Raw genomic sequence first — 22,843 nt, forward strand, 5'->3', positions numbered from 1 at the left:
TTTACATCTTTAAAGTAACTTAGAGTCATAAAACCTACCCCATAGTCATCAATACAAACAAGTATTACTTCTTTTCTCAGGTTTTCCTCAGTCAATCCCACTTTTTTTAATTGAAAGTTGAATATCACATCGACGCGATGCTAGAACACATGAAATGTCCTTGGCGATACAATTGAACCCCCGAACTTTCGAAATGAAAGAAAGTTTCAGTAAAACTTGTCAGGGAGAGAGAGGGATAGAGAATTAACAGCGTTATCATCGGCAGTAAGGTTGCAAGCGTTTGGGGATGCGCAACGGGAACGAATCGCGGGCTGGACTAGCAGCTATAAGAGAGACGCCGTGCGTCGCGACGTCACACAATCTACCGTTTGTTCTGAAGCAACTCGACGCGCGTTCTCCTTAGTGTCTCTAAAAAGAATTAGTGTCGACGAAGAGGATAGCATTCATTCAAGTTCGACTTAAGAGGAAGAAAAATGTTGAATGTATCAGTAAGTTGGTTGCCAAAGCTGCTGCTTATCATTGGCTTTTTCGGTGCCAGTTCCGCCGTAATAAAAGGAAACACCGATTATCAGCACTATCAGCAACAGGTATACTACTTCTCTTCTTAATATATTTCTTGCTTCTGTCGTAAGTGATCCATAACAGATTTGTAAATATTTTACAGCTGAAAAAATTCAGTATATATTTAAGATACTTCAGAAAATTAGGTTCTTGTAGATGTCGAAACAGATAAAAATAGATACTACATTTATTGAATGGAGAAGAAAAATTAATGTTGATCTTTTGTGGAAGTTTGTTTCAAATACACTTGAAAGAACTTGTCTTCTTCTTTTTTAGTTTTTAAGGAAAGATATTCTAAGATTAATGATCTATAATCTCTTGGATTAAGACTGAGAAATGTTTTTCGTGTAATTTCTTGCGGAAAAACTGTTCTATTTTGAAGAAAGATTAATGAAATTGTGAAAATTATAGTTTTATTTATTGAATACATATTCTTATACATAACACTATTCACAATGTACACAATATTTTAATATATTACTGGTAATTAAATTTTGTTTCATTTCTTTTCTTCTTATAGCGAACTAAAAAAGACACTTCAGACACCTCCGTAATTCTTTTATTTTACAATACAAAACAAACAAATACAGGAAATGCTCTGCTAATGAATTCTTGTAAAAAAAAAATAAACATGAAATAGAAATTCTTTTTCTCGGTACAATTTTGTATATTATAAAAACATATACAAGAAGAACCATAAGTTGATTATAAATAAAAATAAAAGTTTAATGCAAAAATTGAGTGAACTAATGTAACATTTTAAACTTGTCAGTTTAATTGTAAATTATGCTGTCTTTGATTCTGATTTTGCAATTAGAAACCAGATTTATATTAGACCGTTAGTTTGTCCTATGTTTATTTACTGAATAGAATTTCAATTGCAAAAATGAACGCTTCGCTGTCTAAAATTGTCTCTTGTATGTATCTGTCTTTTCGTTTCATCGCGTGCGCGTCCCTAAAAAAGTATCAGTAACGAAGTTTTCATCGATCATTAGCCAAACGATACATTTCCCTCCTTTCGATATGGCAATTAGTTGCTCGAGTACCTATGTATATACTTTAAAGTAAACAAACATGTAAGGCCTCAGCCAACTATATTGTTACCTTAAACATCTTCAATTACGGGTTTCAATTACTCTGTTCCTCCCTAAAACGAAAAGTATAAAGTTAACTATAGATTTTTCTCATCGAATTTCCCAACTTAGAGCTTGCATATATAAGTGCTATTAAATTTGATAGTGCGTTCATTACAGTTATTCAACATACAGAGCGAAATGAATTAAGAAGTCGTAAAGTAATTTAATTGTTTCATACTCTTGGGTATACGTGAGAAAGTCTGATTACGTCATAGAGACGAGATTCAATATTTCCCAGTTATTTGTCACAGAATTTCATTGAATCTGGGATGGCGTTCCTTTATGTCGAAGAGCATTCCTCTTCGTTAATCAAATTGCTTCTTCGCTTTCAACTGTGGAACAAAGAGAAATAGACTTCTCGAGAGCGTCGCGCAAGATCAACGGAATGTATAACTAATGGTTCAATCGCTTTCGTGAGTAAATTGTAGGCGTTACTACAAGAATTTCAACCCTCGTACTTACTATGCAAGGTCGTTTAAGTAAGTGGTATTATTTCCTCTATCACCGATAACATTTCAATCTGAATCTTCTCGAGAATTTCTGGAAAGTTGATAGAGAAATTGTTGGGGATCAAAGGTATCAAGGAATCACGATCAGAAATATCGATTATGAATGTAAATTTGCTGAGGCCGATAGATTGCTATTGGGTCTTCCGCTGGTGAAAATATTGTTCCTGGCGAAGATTCTGAGATCTGACGCTCCGCCATCTTTCGCTGTGCCTCAAAGCCTCTTATCGAAGGCGACATTAGGTCTGGCAACCTGCAAAGTGAAATTGCTTGTTTTCAGTGTAAACGCAATTTGTATACGTCCAAGTAACATACTGGATCGAGTGGCAATGTACTTGGTTGCTTTTAAGTGGCAAGGTATCAGGATTGTAGAATGCTGCTAGAATCTTCTTACAGTATTATGAAAATATTACGTAAATACATTTTGTTTTGATACTCGATAGAAAACTGTATATTGCAGCTAGAAAAATAGCAAATATTACGTGGAAGAAGATTATAAATAGATGAAAAATGCTTATATTAATCCTAGACCATACTTTAATTCGGGATCAGAATCAGAAATAAATTTAATTTAGTAAATTGCTCAAATGTACTTTTTAATTTAGATTATTTAGAAAATGAAATTTATTCTTATTAAATCTGAAAACCTTGTTAACAACATCGTATTATAAACACTCATTACAGTACAAGTGATGCAAGTAATCGATTGCTAAAAAATAAGGGTAATAAACACTTATAATGAGTTGCTATTTAAGGAGGATAGTAACTTCCAGCAAATTTTTTTTATTTCAGTTTCACTGCTAAATGTAAGATATACACTATTGAATTAAATGAAATTGTACATGTTTTAAAACATGAAATGTGCAATTATTTCAACAAAAAAATAGAAGAAAAGAAAAATACGCTAGGAATTTCGATCAACAAAATTATTTTACATAAAGATAGGCCAAATCAAATAATGAACATATCTTTGTTTACCATAAACAAACCTTTAATTGAATTAGACTTTGTCTAAATAAGTTTTATTTGTGTTAAACATATACCTAAAAGGAATTCACTCAGATAATTGACTTAGATACAGGTTAATCTTTTCAGATTATATAATAAAAATATGTAATTTATAATAAGAATATAATTTCACCTTGTTATAAATTTGCGATTCATTAATGTATCAAATGTAATCCCTTTCTAAAATCAATTCAAATACTAGAAAAATAGTTTATGAGAGATGAAAGTAAAACAAAATGAAAAAATAATTTCAGAATATAATGGAGATAGCAATGAACTTATAACCAGAGTGTACTTATGTATGTATATCCATAATACATAAATTCGTTTGATAATAAGTAGAACATTGATAGAATTGGGATGATTCTAGATTTTAGATGACAAAATCAAATGAAAATCAAGAATAATGAAATTGCTGTATTGGAGTGTTCGTTTTCTTCAAAATTGATAACATTCGTCTGAAACTCGGCAAATCGCCAGACACTATTGCCAGCACGAAGCTTTGTGATATGGCTCAAGCCATAGGGAACAGTCATTGTCATATTTACTTACTGTCCGCGACAAATGCCGCGGAATATCACTGCAATTGTATAAAGTGAGTGCCCTTTTCATCAGTGACTATTCTAGTCACTGTTTTCTTTGAGTGAATAAGACATATATGTATAATACATAATCAACATTCGATTGTCCTCTCAAATTATTTGATGATTACAAAGAAATATTTATATTTTGAACACTCCATATGTTAAAATATTCTAACGTTTTCAAAACATTCAAGTCTCTGTTTCCTTCATGGTTATTTCTTAGCAGTGGCAAATAAAAAACTTAAATAAGATTTTGATTTTTATAGATATGTAGCCATATGGCTACGCGGGGAAAAAAAGAGCAAATTGAATTGAAATTAATTGTTAACGTGATAACATAATATACATAGGACCAACTCTTCTATTGATCGAATCTAATATAGATAATACAATATCTATTCTTTGGCGAAAATAACTTCTAAATAGATTCTATTTAACTCTTTTGATAGAAAAAAATAAAATTTAAGGATTAAATTTATTAGGCGGTATAGTGATTGTACCACCATAACCAAAATAATTTACCAATCGTAGAAGCTTAACCACTGTGTTAAGGTGTCGCAAGGTGAATCGCAAATATTTACTATGACTGTTACGTTGTTTGTATCTCGATTACTTGCTCTTGCTCGATCATAAATCGCCTAGCAAAGCGTGTTAATTAACGCGTAATAATCGTAATCGTCGCATTCTTAACATTCAGAAAGGATATCGATGCTCTTCTCTTCTTTATGTTGTTTCACCATCACTTTATACTTGTAGATTGCAGATTATTCTCTGATACACTATCTCCAAAAATAAAAATGAATTTATGTTTCAAATGTAGTCTTAAGTTTTACATGTATGATAGATATTTTTTCCTACGTTTTTAACACGAAATAAAAAAGGTTACAGTGATAGCTAGTTGAAATTATTTTTTAATTGAATAATTTAATTGAGTATAGAAATTGATATAATTCATATTGAATCTAATAAAATGTAATTGAAATCGATCGCAATGTATTTTAAATGTTAGTATATAAAATTTTGATCGTATTAGTATGTTACATTGGTGTGAATGCAATTTCCTGCAAAAGTATCGCTTTCAATGCATATAAAAAGGATCACAAAATCTTGTGGGCCAGTAGATTCACATAACAATGAATAAGTTGAAGTATGTATATACATACGTATATTTGGAATATCAAAATGTACATACCAGAACTCGGTTATCGATTCTCGATTCCCTACCTGAAACTCTCTCGAGCGACACAATTTCCATCTGTTTTTCTTATAGACGAACGAACATTATAAACAATATGCATGCAATCGTAATACGATTATTACTAACATTTAATATGTGTAAACGAATACTTATAGGTATATACATGTATATATACATATTCTTTAGTTTTGACCTGCATTAATTCAAAATAAATATAATACATTTAAGTGTAGGTAAATATGACGTAATAAACAAATGTAGTCGGTACTTTTAACTATTTTGCTGTTGTTAGCATAACATTACGTTAATATAAATTAAATATTGAAAATAACGCGTCCTAGAAAATCATCCCTTTAAGTGTAGTACAATAATTCCTTGTTTCAAATGATAGGAAGATCATTTCTAAAAAAAGCATTATATTTTCAAGAAGGCAAGCATCAATAACTTTGTAAATATTCTCTTCAGATTTTATACCAGACACACCAAACCTGTTAAAATGACTGGGATGATTATTCCTTATACACATTTTGTCCTTTACAAAGTTTATTTTTGTTCTCAGTTAATACTGAATAATACAAAAAAAAACATATAAGTAAACGTTAAGTACTTCTGTAAATTATATACCTTTTTAGACATTTGTAATTGTGACATATCGTTAAAGATAGACATACATTAAGCGTGATGTGTTAAAATCATATACTTTATTCCGTTTTCATAAGAATGTTTGCGGGAGTTGTTTAAATTTTCCTTTTAAATTCAAATTCATGAAGTAGTTAAGTATTCTAATAACGAAAGTTAATACATTATTTTTGTCAAATAATCGCGTGACTAGAACATCTTTCTCATTTTCTTATAGTATCATACGTATTATCATTTATTTATTAATGTGACCTGTGGTTCTTATGTTGCTAGTCGTCCATATAACGTGAATGATTTAAGGTTTCTCTGTTTCGTATTGAGTAGAATCGAGTAAAATTTGGTGGTAAATAGGACGTCTTAATTATTTTCCTATTATCACGAAACTTTTCGTTTAATTAGACAGCATATTTTTAAATACAAAGTAAGAGTAATAGTAATACTGCTGTTTTTAAACTAACAAAATAATTGATACTATACCAATTGCTTCGATTTATATTCATTAATTTCGATTATTTTCAAGGTTATGTATAATTGTTCTCAATTACTTTTGTTCTTTTTTTTTTTGTTAACGATTATTTCCTATTATTTTCTATTCATTATATGTAATTGGCTTCAAATATTTTCATTTTTTCGAATATTTTCTTCTGTTATAAACCGTATTTTTAGTTCATCCAATTTTTTATCATACTTTTAATTATTTCTGTAATTTTAAATTTTCATCACTCAATTCCTTAATTTCAATCACATAATTTCTTTCAGCTACTCCAAATGTGTATTTATACCAATTTTCAAGTGTTTATATTGTAAATAAATAATTATATTATAATTATTTTTAATCATTCCAATTATTTACACATATTTTCAACTACTTTAATTATTTATTGTAATGTAAGATGATTTTAATTAATCATTTCAATTATTTAGAAGTAATTTCAGTTACTTTTACGTTAACAACTGTTTAAATTACGGAAATTACCCAAAAGAAGAATTTCATAGTTATTTGAAATATAAAGCAGCTATTCATGTCAAAAGTTTTATAAGAAGCAGTGGTAGTAAATATACTTTTTGAAAATTATAAATACGTTGAGAAATATGGGATTCAATTACTCAGGAATTACTTTCGAGGCAATGTAAACGCTCTACTCAAGAAATGGACAATTAAGGACAGGTTTATTATCAATAGAACACCTAGAATGACAGCATGTTGTTATCAGTGGGGTAGAAGAATTAAAGACAATTGTGATAGAATTAATTCTTTCCTATTTGTATTTATAAAACAATAAGCCTAATTTCATACTTTTAATTAATTTAAAGTATAAATAAATAAATATAGTTAAAGAATTGTTACTTATTTTCTACTAAAGGATTATGTACACATCTTTCGCGACGTTCTCTATAGATCGTGAGAGAATCATTACTAACGTAACGTAATACTATATTACGCCTTTTGATTAGATTACCCAACAACTGATCACGTTTTCGTTATAACAATTCTCATGTTTCCCAATATCTAAGGTTGGAAGCATATTGAATTGGACGGACGCGGTTCGATACGTCGACCGACTTCGCCTTTATGTGGGCAATTGAGCTGTCAATTGTTCCTTTGGACGCAGAATAGAACTTGGTTGAGCAATGCTTTGTAATGCAATACCTAGTTGAATTTGAGAAATGACATAAAATAAGCTTTGTCTTTTAAAATTATACAGATTCCAAACACGCCTGATCAATTTTTAGTATTTTTCTGGTTTACAGTAGTGCTATACTTGGTTGCATCTAGTACGGGGCCTATTAGCAACAGCATAAAGGAGAGTTCACACATAACCTTACCGTGACGGCACAGTGCTGTCCGTGACAGTGCAAAAAGGTATCGTTCTCTAGCTTTGGAATATAGTGCTTCACACTTGGTCGTACTTTTTTCAGCCTGTGTTCAAACCGTGTTCGTACCGTGAAATCGCGCTCAGTACCAGTGGTAAAAATATCATTTCCTTGTTTTCGAATGGAACGGCTCATACTATTCCATATTTTGCCGGCAGTACCCAAACCATATCTGTACCATGAAAATTAGTTTTCTTAGCAAAGGATATTTGCTTTTTCATTGGAGGCCCCTTGAAATCAATCAAAGAAGACCTTTTTTTTCATGGTCCTTTGAATCCGTAGGTCGAACGCCGCGTAGTAAGGGGCCTCACACCGAAAATATTTCACTCTTAAGGACAAAGACAGCAATAGGTCTTCTAGTAATGCAAATTCTAAGTTCTATATTTCTTATTGGATCTTCATAGAAATGTCACCGATCGATTCTTGCTGGTTTCTGATAAAAATAGTACCATACTTGATATAATTTTGACTATTTTTTCGGATTCTGCTAATTCAGAAATACTGAAGAATACAGTCCGGATAGGTCTGATCGTCAGTAAAATCACGGTCATGGCACGATCACAACATGATCACGGCACGGTCACAGCACGATCACGGCACGATCACGGCACAATCACGGCACAATCACGGTACGATCACGGCACGGTACGGCCTTGGTACAGCTGTGTGAGAATCCTCTTTAAGTGAGCATAGACACTAATTTCGGAAGGTAAATGTCCCAATACCCGAACACTTGAGGTAGTTGTTGCTGAAATCGAGTTTCTTAATAATGTCTTATAAATTTAATCGCATGTAAATATAAATCTCATGTACGTTTGGTTAAAAATTTGAAGAATTTTACCATCCCAAATTCAAGTTATTTGCCTTCAAAGTTTAAACTTTTAACACGTAATTTAACACGTATGCCAAGACTTTGCTGAAGTGACATTTTTATCTATCTCCGATCTCCGATTTATCTCTATCCGACAATTTTTATATGAATTTGTTAAAAAACTAATATTCTCCCTAAAAAAACATTTAAAATGTAAAAACACCAAGTAGTTGAGTTCGATTTTTGGACTACTCTAGTTCCCACAAAAAATCTCAAAAAAAATTAAATCACCCAAAAAAGCACCCAAAAACCCCCCAACAGTACTTTCAAAAAATATTAATCCACAATAATGAAACCCAAACAATCTTAAACCTCAAAAAAATACAATAAAAAAGCTACTCGAACATGTTTATTACGATTTGATTCGAAAAAAGTACTGAAATCATAGTAGTTACTCCGTTTGTACAGTGTGTTCCATAATTAATATCTTCTGGGTGCTTTTTTGGGTGGATTAATTTTTTTGGAGATTTTTTCTGAGTTAATCTTTTTGGACATTTTTTGTGAAATCCAGTGTCTAAATCAAACTTAACTCATTGGTGTTTTTACATTTAAAATGTTCTGTTAGGGAGGATTTCACTTATTTTTGCTATTGGTATGTAGAAAATTATTATTTCTATACACTATAGCGTGTCCACGTGTCTTTTTCTTACTTATTATGTGTATGTGTTGTAATTTCTGATAGTCTACCGTGGTATGTTTTCTAAGATAAATATGTAAGCGTCTTTAGCACCTCGTGGCCAAAGCGTCTAACGAATGTTAACAGTCATCAGCATACATCCATACAGAATTCTTTTGCCTTAGGAGGCAAGTATAATGTCCTTATAATTAATGAGAAATTATTTGCAATAACGTAGTAAGCACAGCCTGGATGGTATACTTATTAATTTTTGAAACAATTATTAATAATACCTTTTGGAGCAACCTTTGCTCCAAACTTTAACATTGTATTAATTCACTCTTTATCGTGTAACAACTTTTCCGTGTTAGAGCATGTTGTTACAAGAGTTTTCGATTCTTTTATTTGTTATTTCTATCATTTTTTATTATTATTCTTACATACATTAGTTTTTGCTATTAACCTTTTTGTTCAAGACTTGATGGATTCAGCTACGTAGTTACGTAGCTGAAGACACCTAGCGGCAAGAATGTGAAAGCCAGAAAGAAATATCTCTGTCGCATATCAAATTACTCCTGCACCAAAAATTCATACAGTACTGTCCCGTAAAACGGTCGAGTTTTAGGCCCCGGAAAGGGCTCGCGACTATCCCCAGCACTCAGCGGGCGTCCTTTCGTCGAGCGACCGAGAGGGTTCTTACAGCAACCAACCATACATTTTTCTGTGTGCTACCGAAGTATCATATGCCAGGAAAAAGACAAAATTAGGATATTTTTTCCCACTTTGACCTTTAGGTACCTATGCATGTACACGGCCCATGCGGAGAAGTACATTTACAAATCACGCTCTGATTTAAATCGCTGACATGCAGCTTTTATTAATTCTAAAACATTAATTGTAGTTACAAATAATAATAATTTTAACGTTAAGGATAATATACATATATGTATACGTACGACGTTTATAAAATTACCTATATGTAATTTATACAAGGTGTAACAGATAATATAGCCTTCGATATTCTAAGAGGCGATAGGAGATCCAAATTGAAGTGTAAAATGTACTATAACATAGTGCCCAATTTGCCTTCATTTTGCAACAGTAATGCCTTAAAATAACATAGCAATATGCTAAACTAACAAGCAGAGAATTCTGCAATTTTACAAATGCACTGAAAGACAGAGATAGAGTAAAATGTTTTTATACACTTTATTGTACCTGTTGGGATGTACTTTTATAAAGCTTTAAAATTCTAAGATGTTTGTCGAAAATAGATCGCGAATTTAAAAAATTGAGAAAGATCTTGCCAAGATGAAACGATTGTTAACGTTTTGATCCGAAAATCAGATCGCAAGATTGCAAAATCACGGAAAGTGACCTTAAAGTATGCGATCTTGTGGTTTTGAACAAAAGAAACCTGTAGTAGAATCCTATCCTGTGCGAGGGTTCGAGGTTTCACGCCCGCGAAAAATCCGAGGATGTAAACGATACTCTAACTAACAGGTTGGATCGCTAAATGTGTTTCCTAAGACATTGTCTTGAGAAATGTCTTGTGTAGGTTGAATGCGAATGTTGCACGTCTACCCTGGCAGTGCCAAACGAAATTTATGGCTCGTCCCTATCCCTCGCTGTGCCGTGCTGAAGATGAAAGATAAAAAATATTAGTATACTTGTCCCGTAAAAGAGCCGCACATTGGGACTCTTCGCGGTTCTTTTACGGGATAGTACTGTATCTCGATATTTCAGCTCTTCCTATCCCAATGTACATGTGTGAGGGCTCATTTTATGCGCATGATGATACTTAACAATGTGGCAATCGTTAAAATCGATTACACACTGCATTAAAAGAATAAATCGTTATCAAACTTTTTGGACGTACTGCTAGCGTCACGTATCACAGAACTACTTGACGCGAGACGCTGCCACATCTCCTGATATGGTGCAGAACATCGATAAGAATTTAATAAAAACAAAACAAACACAATAGTTTACCATTTAGTTACTGAATTACAACAATATAAAGTTCATCATTTAGAGAAATCCCGAAGCATGGTGCTATCAGTAACGTTACCATGTTTCATTTTCTCTTCTATTCTAAATTTTCTCTTCTCCATGTCAATGCTTCTTTGTATTAGAGGGTAATTACACGTGTGTATGCGCAAACGGCGGGCAAAAAACGTACAGTAGACGTATCGAAAAGTTATATCATACCCTTAGAAACAAAATAGTCTTGAATAATCAAGTCATGTGCAATTAACTTTCTAATACGATTGTGCGGAAACAACTACCTTAAGATGTCAAATGTCCCAATAAGTGAAGATCCTAAAACTGCATGTTCCGATACTTGAAGTGTGATATTTAGCTACTCGATAGAGAGCCGCTTCGAGCATCACGATCGAGAGCCGCGGCTATCCCCACTACCTCGTTTGATATGTGCCGCGGAGAAATCAATTCTTGGAACCATCGCGCTCGAGCTCGACGCCCGAGAATAAGGGGGCCATAAAAGACAAGGATAGCAATATGAATTAAAAGTAGGAAAAATTGAAGTTTCTTATTTGCAAACAGATTTTCACGCAAATAACAGCAATCGATCCTTTGTACTCTTCCGATGAAAATGATACCAAACATGACATGATTCCAATTATGTACATCAAAGACACATAAAGCTTGGATTGTAGAAAGAAAGGTCATGCTCATCTCCACATAGAATGCTACGAAAAGTACTCTAGTTTACTAATTCCTTATTATTCACTCTTTTGCTTAAACAAATAGTTTTCGAAAATGAAATAAGTTAAGAGCTATTACACCTTCAAGAACTATTCGAAATATGTAGCAAGTATGTACGTATAGTAATAAATATCCCGGTTGAAGTTGGTAGACTATCCTTACTTATTAAAATTTATGTACAATCCAACGATCCTTATTTACGGGAAGAAAACCAAGCTAATTTCGAATAGAAACATTAGTATATACATATGTACATAAAATAATATATAATTCTGTATTATATATATAAAAAGAGTGACTGATATGTAACAAATTAGTAAATCGGAGTAGGGACGAGTAAACTCTTTCTTTCCACAAATTAAGTTAATAAGTATTTGCTTTATAAATAATCGGAATCATGTCGTGTTTGATATCATTTTCATTGGGAGAACACAAGAAATCAATTGGTGTTACTTGCATGAAAATCCGTTTACAAATAAAATACTTCAATTTTTCCTATTCTTAATCCCTAATGCTGTCCTTGTCTTTTATGACGTTATTGATTTCGGGCGTCGAGTTCGAGCATCGACGATCAAGGGAGACCTCTTTTTTTTTCTTCTGCTATCGTGTATCAATTATCTCTGCGGCCGAGAGCAAAGGAAGCCGAATCGACTACCAGTCATGATAGAGGCTCGCGTCCACACCAGAGTGCAGCTCTCAATCGTATAATTACTGTACTATTGTTTCTTTTTAATTACATTAGAATTTGAAATTAAATAAAATTTAATGTTCAAATATCGCAAATATCGCAACACAGTCAGCTACTAGGACATTTTCTACAATTGCTCGACTTGCCCAAGATTTTCTATGTGCAAGAAAAGGAAGACTCTTAAAGTGAAGATAGTACTAGGCTTTAGCAATCGGAGACGACAAGTACCATGTTTCAAAAATGATTCCAAACGTATCTTCAATTATTGTTCGTATCACGCGATCCGAATAAATCCAATATAAGCTGCCGACGGCCGGGACAAAAGTGAACGTTTCTGCTTGTTGCACTGGACCTATTGGGACGCAGAATACAATTACAAATTTTTCGAATGGGCGCGGTACCATGTTTACAGGAAGAATATAAAGGATTTATTGGCATTACTTTTAATAAATTTTGAATAAAAATTAGAGATTTTTTCGATATGCAACTGTTTTCAATTATTACTTTTTAGCCAATTGGTAGGATAATTTTACGAGAGCCACACCATAGGATGAAATGAATCATTCGTTGTACTAGCAACATCGAGAGGTTGACAAACTTAATTCAGCTGTCACTAACATCAATTTTCTCTATAGGGTCAAGCTCATTCATAAAAACGTGTCAGTTTTATTGTTTATATACGATAAAGATATAAAAACTTTTCCATGCCTACTCTAAATTTCTGACGAAATATTTTTATAAACAATAAATGAAACTTTAAATATTAAATGAAAATTTAAATGAAAACTTAACTCCAAACCACCCTAAAAGATATGGTTATACATATTTCATTATCGTATTCCGCGAATAAAATTTTCTGTAAGTTCCACTTCCTTTGGGATTTGGTACCTCATATCCCCACATCTCCCTTCCCTCTTAACCAAATTTTTTAATCTTTAATAGCATTAGTGTACCATATACAGAAACCACCATACCAGATTTCATGAAATTTCGATAATTTGATTCAGATATAAGAAGCAAAATATACGCTAATACACACACAAAATTGTCGAGCTCTGATTTAAAGGATAGCTTTGTTACACTACCTATAACAGTCGAGAAAGTACAAATATTATCCTGTTATGGCGTAATTTTAACTATCGTTATTAGTTTAGACAGTGGCAATAATTTCTTCTTCACGGTTTCTCATTGTGTTTTGACAAGTCTCTTTTGTACTGGTTTCTGTTTTGTCCTGATGCATCTGTCCGTCAACTTAAAGGAGAGATGCACTATCAATTTATTAAACTTTTAACAAAACAATAGAATCTAAAATAATTGCAACTAAACCTAACAATGAGACTAACTAAGAAGAATGAAAAAAATGTCAATAAAGAATTATAAAAATCCTAATTATTATTGCACTAAATGCTTAAAAGTTTACAATTCAGTCAGGTGTAAAGTGGATTGGATTTCCTGTGTAGATTGCCTAAATGAAATGGCTTGATGAAGCATCTAACAGAAAGGTATTGTTCGTTGTTTTCTCACGTGTAGTAAAGAAAAAAAGAATGGAATTGCTATTATAAAAATAGAGAGAAGAAAGTATAAATGAATGAGAGTGCATTTAACCCCAGATTCCTGAAACAGGTGCATTTTTGCAAATTTTTTAAAAAACATAGTACAATAGTAAAACAAAGATTTTATAAATTTAATTTTATGTTTTGTTAAACACATTTAATTCAATAATTAAACTATATTTGCCTGTATTTTCAATTATTTTTCTTTAAAATTTTATAAACAAAAAACAAATGTAGCGCATCTCTCTTAAGATAGGTACAGTAGCGGTCATAAGTTTACGACCACTTGGTGAAAACGTTGTCAATCTTTGGACTCTGGTAATTTCGTCAAAAGAAGTCGTACAATGATCATCCTAGAGTTATTTTAAAGGTTTAACCCTCTCCTTTCACATCCCCAAGTTGAATTTTTTCGAAGGGGATTTTCGTAGAGACTACAACATTTAAAATGAACTTAGGATGATTATTGTATGACTTTTTTTCATGAAGTTACAATAGTCCAAAAATTGACAACGTTTTCGCCAAGTGGTCGTAAACTTATGACCACTATTGTATATTCTATACCACCTTATATCCTATATGCACTATCCTCCACGTGTAGGGGGATTGAAATTTTATGGCTTTGTCAGAAAATATCAATTTTGTGTCGTTGCGAGGTAAATTCTTCAACTGAATTCTTTAAATTCTTTACTGATAAATTCCTTATACGCTTCTTCCAATACATTTCATTTAGCTAGAAGCATATTGGACATGTTTCTGTTTAAAATGATACTACATGTAAGTCGTATTTTCCACATAATTTTTTTATAAAATACCTAAATTGTATCGTACTTGATATTATCTTCATCAGAAGAACACAACGAATCGATTGATAGTATTTGTGCCAATATCCGATAAGAAATATTTGGAAGTCCAATCTTGAGTTTTTATGGCTACATAGCTGACATTAGTTTTCCAAAGTCTCCTAGTCAATAAACCTATGCCCGTAGTAGAGATGTTTTGAGTGTAAATAACTGTTACGAGTTTTGTATAATTAAATGTAGTACCACTATAGCTTCATATATTACGTGCAAATTGAAAGAAAGAAAGAAAATATAAAATAATTTGTTCGGGTAGAAAAGGCTGAGTGTTGTTAAATTTGTATTCAGGGTTTTCAATTTCATTGTCGTTGATCACTAGTGAATCAATTCGCTGAATTCCATCGCACTATAGAAACAAATAATAACACAATATTCCGAGAATATGAATCTCTCAACTCGCCAATATTTCTTCTAATATGTAGTCCACGAGGAATCTTTCTCTAGTTCGTCTAATTGTAAAATTATACGTGACGGAAAGTAATTTCCCGTTTCTGATTGATTCAGAGGAACGTGCACACTAATAGAAAACATTGATGATAAAATGATAAAAAGGACTCAAAAAGTACACCTTAGGTTTAATTTTTCTGGTTTCCGCATGTATCCGTTATTTATGAATCCACTTAAAATATTAATGTTTTATCGCGATTTTCTAATTAACATGTTGTAGAGCACATTGTACAAACGGGGCAACTACTTTTGATTTCAGTACTTTTTTTTCGAATCAAATCGTAATAAACATTTCTTGGGGTGTGTTTTTATTTTATTTTTTTGAGGTTTAATATTTTTCGTGTTTCATTGTGGGTTAATATTTTTTGAAGGTAGTTTTGGGGGATTTATTAATATTTTCTGCATGTCTTTTTGGAGGCCATTTAATATCTTTTGGATACTTTTTGGGGGGAATTAACATCATTTGGATGCTTTTTTGGATGGATTAATTTTTTTTGAGATTTTCTGTGGGATTAACAACATGTAGATGCTTTCTTGGGTGAATTAACTTTTTGGAGATATTTTGTGGGATATACATTGTCTACCGGCCACATTGACGTGTGTACAGAAACAAAAGATGAACGGCGGTCGCGTACTGACGTATACGCTGCCACGGATGCACACTTCCAGAGAGATTTCAATTGTAAAATACCAATAGTTTTTTGCAATTATCACCAAGCCTAAAGCCGATCGCCATCCATTTCAAAGAAAAAAGTTGTTCAAAGTATCGTTTTTTATAACATATTCCAAAACTATTGCAATTGATGAGGACCCAGTTAATCTGCAACATTACCTAAGAAAGGTGATTAGAGTTAATTTGGGCAAGATTTTCTAGCGTGGAGCGGCTTTTCAGATATCTGGAGTCTCATCTTCAAATATTCAGACATCTGAAAAATTGTTTTATTTTTTTCAAACCACCGAACAGATTGAATCCACTCCAATCTTATGAAGGGCCAACCGTCCTTCTCAAAAATCTAATCCAAACAAACTCCAATCATGTTTTTTGATTCCCCGCCCACGGCTTGAAGCACATCTCTCGACGAAGAAAACATAAAACGATTATTTATTTTTCTATTTATTAGGAGACAATTTATGTGGTCACAAATCACTTTTTTTAATTAAAAAATTCAACAATTTATTTTTATTATCAGTGATGGATAAAAATTCGAGTAGACGCATTGTATTTGAAATTCGTATTGTCACAAGGAAGTCTGAAGAGAAACATATTGTAAAAAATAGCAGATAAACGGTGTTTAACAGCAATAGTTTTTTACAAATATCTCGGAAATTGAAACCGTTTGTTGAACGTTTTCAAAGGAAAAAGTTGTTCAAAATAATGCCCTTTATAATATATTTGAGAATCATCCAAATCGGAGGTAGAGTCCTTATAACAGATAATTATTTCATAATGTACCCAAAAGATTTTTTTATGACTGAAATTATGCATTTATCTTATCTCTTATTTTTTCATTTCACACAATTCGGACATATATCGGATATACATATTTGAATTTGTCCTAATACAATTCCGTCAATACAATTTTTTTTAAATTTTATTTATAAATACATTATAATTGTAAATAATATAGAAATTGTATATACGTTACGAAAAGTAGTTCGTTTCATTTGTCTTGCGAAAACGGGTTCCTAAACTGTTTTCTAAATATTACAACAGAATATCACTAAATAATTTATTTACTTTAACCAATGCATTTAAAAATAAAAATTGTATAATCTAATAGTACGTATAAACTAGACGTGGAAATCAGTTTCAGATAAGTCCGGAATTAAGATCCAACGCGTCAACTTTGTGTATGTAGAGTGCAGATATTCATAAAATTTAACGCGCGTTGAATACCTAGCTTTAACTCCCTCGTAATGTCATATGACATTCTTAATCTGGAACTTATTAATCGATGTGCGTTTCAGTAGCATTTCTTTCAGCAATACATCCCTGGATTAAACAGAATTTTTACATCAACTATAGTTCTATATTAAAATTACAAATCTTTATGAAATTATATTTTTGTATAATTCGGAGAATGAAGTATTTTGAGTTTTGTTATAGAATTATGATCTACTTTCTAAGCTCTCTACAAGTATGACGAGAAAGTAATTGCATCTATTTTGCTATAATATCCGTCTACTGATAAAGATATTTTCACTAAATGTTACATCGTGCGTCGAAAAAGAGACATTCTTTAAACAGCTATTAAATTGAAAAACAAAAATGTAGGTTATTATATTTTTAAAATGCAATTAAACGTTTCATATATTTAATAAAGGCTTATAAAATTTATGATTTGTAAGTATAGTGCAAAGTACAATTATTAAGGAGCCGACAATATCGAAAAGTATTGTCAATATTATTGATTGTGTGCGGATAATATTCAAAGATGACCGATTGCAGTTGAAATTCAATATCTGAAATCAGTGTTCACAGTATGCGTTCAATTGTTTTCTTTTCTTATTAAATGAATCAATAGTCGCAATGTTTGTCTAGACTCTAAAGTTTAGAGTGTAGTCCGCAGACTGTGTAAGTGCTTAATCCTCTCACTCACTTTTAACATCCTGAAGGCAACTGACAAAATTAACAATTAATACACTGCGTATCAAAAGTTTAGACGCACTCTATTTTTTTAACAAAAACGCAACCTCGATGAGTCTTCGATTGATTTTTTTGTGTCGACAGTTTACAATACCTTGAAAAACTATGATTACCACTAGAGATTTTTAAATTTGGCACTACAAGATAGTATTTTTTGTCTAAAGGTGGAAAACGGCCGTATCAAAAGTTTAGACGCACTTAACAAAGCTTATTTATTCGACAAATTTTACAATTTTACATAACGACTAGTATTTTGTATAACTACCAGAACTCTGTATTGTTAAGAAAAATCGATTTGTCATGCTCACGATTAAATTTTTTATGGTTTCGGGCTTGATTCTCGCCCATGCTGTCATAATGCCATTTCTGAGTTCATCAACTGAACTGTATTGGCGACAATCTGCATAAACATCGCGAATGAGGATTCCCCATAAATTCCCTATCGGATTTAAATCCGGTGAACGAGATGGCCAGGACATAACATCAAGATTTTGCTCTTCGAGCTACTTCTTTGTGCCTCTACTCGTATGAACGGAAGCATTGTCTTGTTGGAAAACGAATTTAATGCTTGGAAAACGGCGGATATAGGGTAGCAAATTGTCTTTAAGCACTGACTGATATCTAATGCTGTTCATTTTCAGTGAAACGAACGCAATTGCTGTGGTGCCGAACGCACTAAAGACAGTCCAAATCATATACGAACCGCCTTTGAAATTACGCTTCGAAAAATACGTCGGCTCCTTCCTCAAATCTCGCCAGTATGAATTGAATCCGTCTGGTCCATCTAGATTAAATTTCTTTTCATCACTCCAGATCACCTAAAACGTACATACGTTCATACACTTCTTATCAAAATACAAAATATAGCTTGTAATATTACATTGTCCCATTCGTTAGTCCACGTCATATGATCCTTCTCGAAAATAAGGCGACAATTTTTATGTTCCTGCTTCAAATTTGGACAGTTTGTCATTTTTGCACGAACAATATTGGAGTTCTAATTGAGAACTCTCTAAATTGTCATTTTTGATACATTTAATCCTAAAGAGACCAGTAAATCAAATCAGTTAAGGTACTAGATTTTCCCATTGTAGCGGTAATAACCAATAATGTACAGTAATAATAATAGCACTAGTAAATAACTAACTAATAATAATAATAGCAATAATAATACAGTAACAGTAACAATAAATAATAAAGAACAACAAATCACACATGCCAATCACTAACTTTTTGCTGGTTAACTGTATTTATTTACTCCATGCTTCTGTTTTCGTTACCTAACAATTAAATTTTACAGCTTTTTTCATGTTGACTCGCTTGATACTTAACCATATTCATTCCGATAATTAATACAGTCATTAGATTACAATATCAAGTTGTAAACAACAAAAAAGAAAGTGCGTCTAAACTTTTGATACGTCCATTTTGCACGTTTAAGCTAAAAATGCTTTCCTGTAGTACCAAATTTCAATGTTTTTAGTTGTAATCATAATTTTTCGAAGTATTATAAACATTCGACAAAAGGATCAATGAAAGATTCATAAGGATCTGTGTTTTTATTTAAAAAATAGGGTGCGTCTAAACATTTGATACGCAGTGTATGTATACATATTGTCAATAATATTGATCGTTTTCGATCTTTGAAAGATTGAATGGGATTGATAATATTATTGTCAAACTAAATTGACAATGTTATTGATCGCGTGTGGAACTTTTTAGATTACAGAATAAAATGTAAATCAATATCATTGACAATGTAATGATATATATATGTTGAATATAACTGTACATAAATGAATAAATTCATGACTGCAAGTTTCCAGAAGTTTCCTATCTCTATTAATTGACAACATCCGTTCGACAATTCTTTCGTCGATTTATCTACTTGCAAAAATTTGCAAAATTCATGCTACTTGTATGCTATTGTTTAAGCATCTTGGGGTAAATTTTAAGTGATTTAATAACATTTAAAAACAAAAAAACTTAATAATAGCCAGTATAATTCTAAAATACATTCTTCGGAAAGACTATTCGTGTTAAATGATTTATAGGAATTATGTATATCGAAACAGATGATAAAGATGTTCATTTATGACTTTGAAAGTATCACATTTCTTAGTTGAATATTATTTAAACTACATAGAGTACTCCTCTCTTTATACAAGTTCTTTTATTGAATGATTTTCGTATATTATGTACTTACATTTTTCAATGATTTTAAGCCCTTAATGTACTTGTCAATTATTGTTTAACACAACTTCCTATTTTTCTTTTACGATAAATTTTAGTTCCAAGTGATTGAGATTTTTGCGTATAATCTTAAATCGCATTGTTCTTTTCTTTACAATTCGTTTCCTCTATGAATTTATTGTATGCGCGCTATATGCACTCTCTTTTTGAATAAAATCAATTCCGCTAGGAATTGGAAACTGTAGTATTTATTTCGATATATTGATAGATTCGCAGATAAGCATAGAGATTTATAGAAGATAGGAAGATCAATAATAAACTGAGCAATGAAGTTTACGGCATTTATATGTTTCGTTGTAACTTTAGGCGATCGAAAATTTGAAATCTCTGTTATTTAAGAAAGAAAATTTTTATTGTATAAATAGACATTTATACAACTTTCATATACTCTTATTTATAGCTTCCAGAAGATTTTTCGAAGGATTTCTATCGTCCAGATTTAAAGGGTAACTTACTAAGTCCTTATTCACGCTTTAAACCGGTCATAGGTAAATATTGTGTTCATTTTTTATTATACTATTTTAAAAAATGCATTATTCCACAATCTATTTAAAATGCAATGTTATTTACGTTATAGATTGTATATTTGTAACGACAGAGCCAGGATCTTTTATGTACACATCGAAAACTGATAAAGAAGAAGTTTGTGGCATTTATTTTTTGGCTGAACCTGATCAAAAAGTGGAAATCAATTTTATTGATTTTGATATACCTTGTGAGCATCATGCACTGATCTCGGTAAATAAAAATAAAAAATAGCTAAACAAATTTTTTAAATATTTCATTGACTTTCAGTTGATTTAATTTTATATTCTACATTCTGAAATTATAGTCGTATCTATAGTATTACTAACTTTGCTTCATTTCGAATATTATTTATTTTCATTCTTGATAAAGCTATTTTTCTTGCAATTCTAAATATGTATACAGGTTGTGGATGGTTGGGAATTGAACAATGAAGTGTTCCCCAGTGACATGGATCATCAATTATCATTGAAGCAAAGGAATGACGAATTTTGTGGTAAAAATCTGGGAATGAAGAAAACATTATTGAGCTCACAAAATGTTGCAGTTATTCGATATAAAGTTCCAAAACCTGGAAAAGGCTTCACAGTGTTTGCAAGATTCGTTAAAAATCCTAGACGTTAGTGCAGTTCTGCCTTAGTTTTTATAATCCTTTGTAAACTTTGTAAACTATGTTTATTAATTGATTTACAGCTTGTAATGTGCTGGCTGCCAGTCTAAACGAACCCTTCACGCTTCGTAATTATGGTAGACACATAAATTGTACTTATGTTGCATTATACCCAGGAACTGTGCAAATCATAGCTCTTGGAGTTGGAGTATCAAATTTACTTGGCTCTGTTCATTCTACTGAAACTGGAACTCTACGAAAGGTTTGTACTGTTTAGTTCCAAAATTATTTAATTAAATATCTAAAATATTTATTTGAAATGATTTAAGAAAGAAAATATCTACACATTCTGTTTTTATGTAAAATTTCATGTTTGATTAATTTTTAGTGTGATGAAACAAATCCACATGATCAAGTAATAATTGGAGGCAGTTACAGCTTGGACACATCTAAAGTTCAGATAATTGATTCTATTTGTGGGATGGACTCTAAACCAGGTAACAGAGTTAAACATTTTTGGTTGACCATATTAATTCCAATGAGAAAATATTTTTACACAGACTTTAACTCAATCAATCTTATTTATTTAATGAACCAGAAAATCTCCATTGTGTTTAAATTACAATTAGAAATTAATTTAGATATTATTTCAAGAGATGCTAGACATCTCTAGGTATAATATACAATTTATAATAATTTATCACTTTAACTATGAATAAACATTTTTCATTACAGATTACAGTGAACTTGTAGGGTACAGTGTCACTTCAGTGCGATTAGTATCCAGTGGCTTCTTTGAGAACTCAGTGACTGTACAGATTCAGCCACTAAAAGACGAACTTCTTGATGCAAATGCTAATTTCTAATCTATAGATTGCAAATTTTTAGTGTTTTTGCTTGAAGTTGTAAGACTACTAAAAATGCATTTACATACAAAAAAATTATTACAGATTCCAAAGTTTAGCCAATATTACTGAAAATATCATACTTATTTGACAAATTCTGTAAATTAATTTTTTCTTAATTGGAAAATTGTAATTTATTATTACTATTATTATTATTAGTATTATTATTAGTAGTATTTATTACACTTTTATAGACTGAATTAGTTTCATAGCCTAAATCATTTAATTTAATGTATAAAATGTATTTTATGTAAATGACCTGTTTAAAACATTGATGCTTTGATATGTGCATCATTTGTGATAAATGGATTGTAATACTTATGTAATGTACAAAATTCTTTTTATAATCGAATAATTGTTAATCCATTTTAGAGCTTTAGAAGAAGAATTTGAATTTTAATTCTTGTAGAATGCATATTAATTTCATACAACAAACTGATCAAAGTATCTCAATTTTTTTAACAAGTAAACTAAATAAATATTAATTAATCCTGGAATCCTATTTATTTATTACTATGATTTTTCAAATTTCAATAAAATATTTTAATAGCTTTATTTTTTGTCGATTTCTGTTTTTAATTACTGAGTATGCAACTAGAAGTATTTAACATTTTAAGTGTTGTGAATATCATTTACA

General features: G+C 31.4%; 1 protein-coding gene and 1 long non-coding RNA gene across 4 annotated transcripts in view; one reads left to right on the forward strand and one right to left on the reverse strand.

Annotated features, from left to right (window-relative positions):
• Positions 1-376: 376 nt before the first annotated feature.
• On the forward strand, positions 377-22,433 carry Crh-bp (corticotropin releasing hormone binding protein). The gene is made up of 7 exons (XM_076376388.1): positions 377-587; positions 20,567-20,654; positions 20,744-20,904; positions 21,097-21,310; positions 21,385-21,563; positions 21,690-21,798; positions 22,037-22,433. Exons 1-7 carry the CDS (start codon positions 474-476, stop codon positions 22,165-22,167), a joined length of 996 nt encoding a protein of 331 aa, XP_076232503.1. The 5' UTR covers positions 377-473; the 3' UTR covers positions 22,168-22,433.
• The window catches only part of LOC143178006 (uncharacterized), a 30,359-nt gene continuing 8,741 nt past the window's right edge, over positions 1,226-22,843 (reverse strand). For 2 of the 3 annotated variants that reach the window (XR_013001696.1, XR_013001698.1), the window contains exons 2-3: positions 2,160-2,456; positions 1,226-2,029 (exon numbers count right to left, since the gene is read on the reverse strand). This is a non-coding gene — a long non-coding RNA (uncharacterized LOC143178006). The remainder of the gene's footprint in view (positions 2,030-2,159; positions 2,457-22,843) is intronic. The other variant, XR_013001697.1, reaches the window with a different exon arrangement.

Source organism: Calliopsis andreniformis, chromosome 4 (assembly GCF_051401765.1).
Source record: "Calliopsis andreniformis isolate RMS-2024a chromosome 4, iyCalAndr_principal, whole genome shotgun sequence".
NCBI classification, from domain to species: Eukaryota; Metazoa; Arthropoda; class Insecta; order Hymenoptera; family Andrenidae; genus Calliopsis; species Calliopsis andreniformis.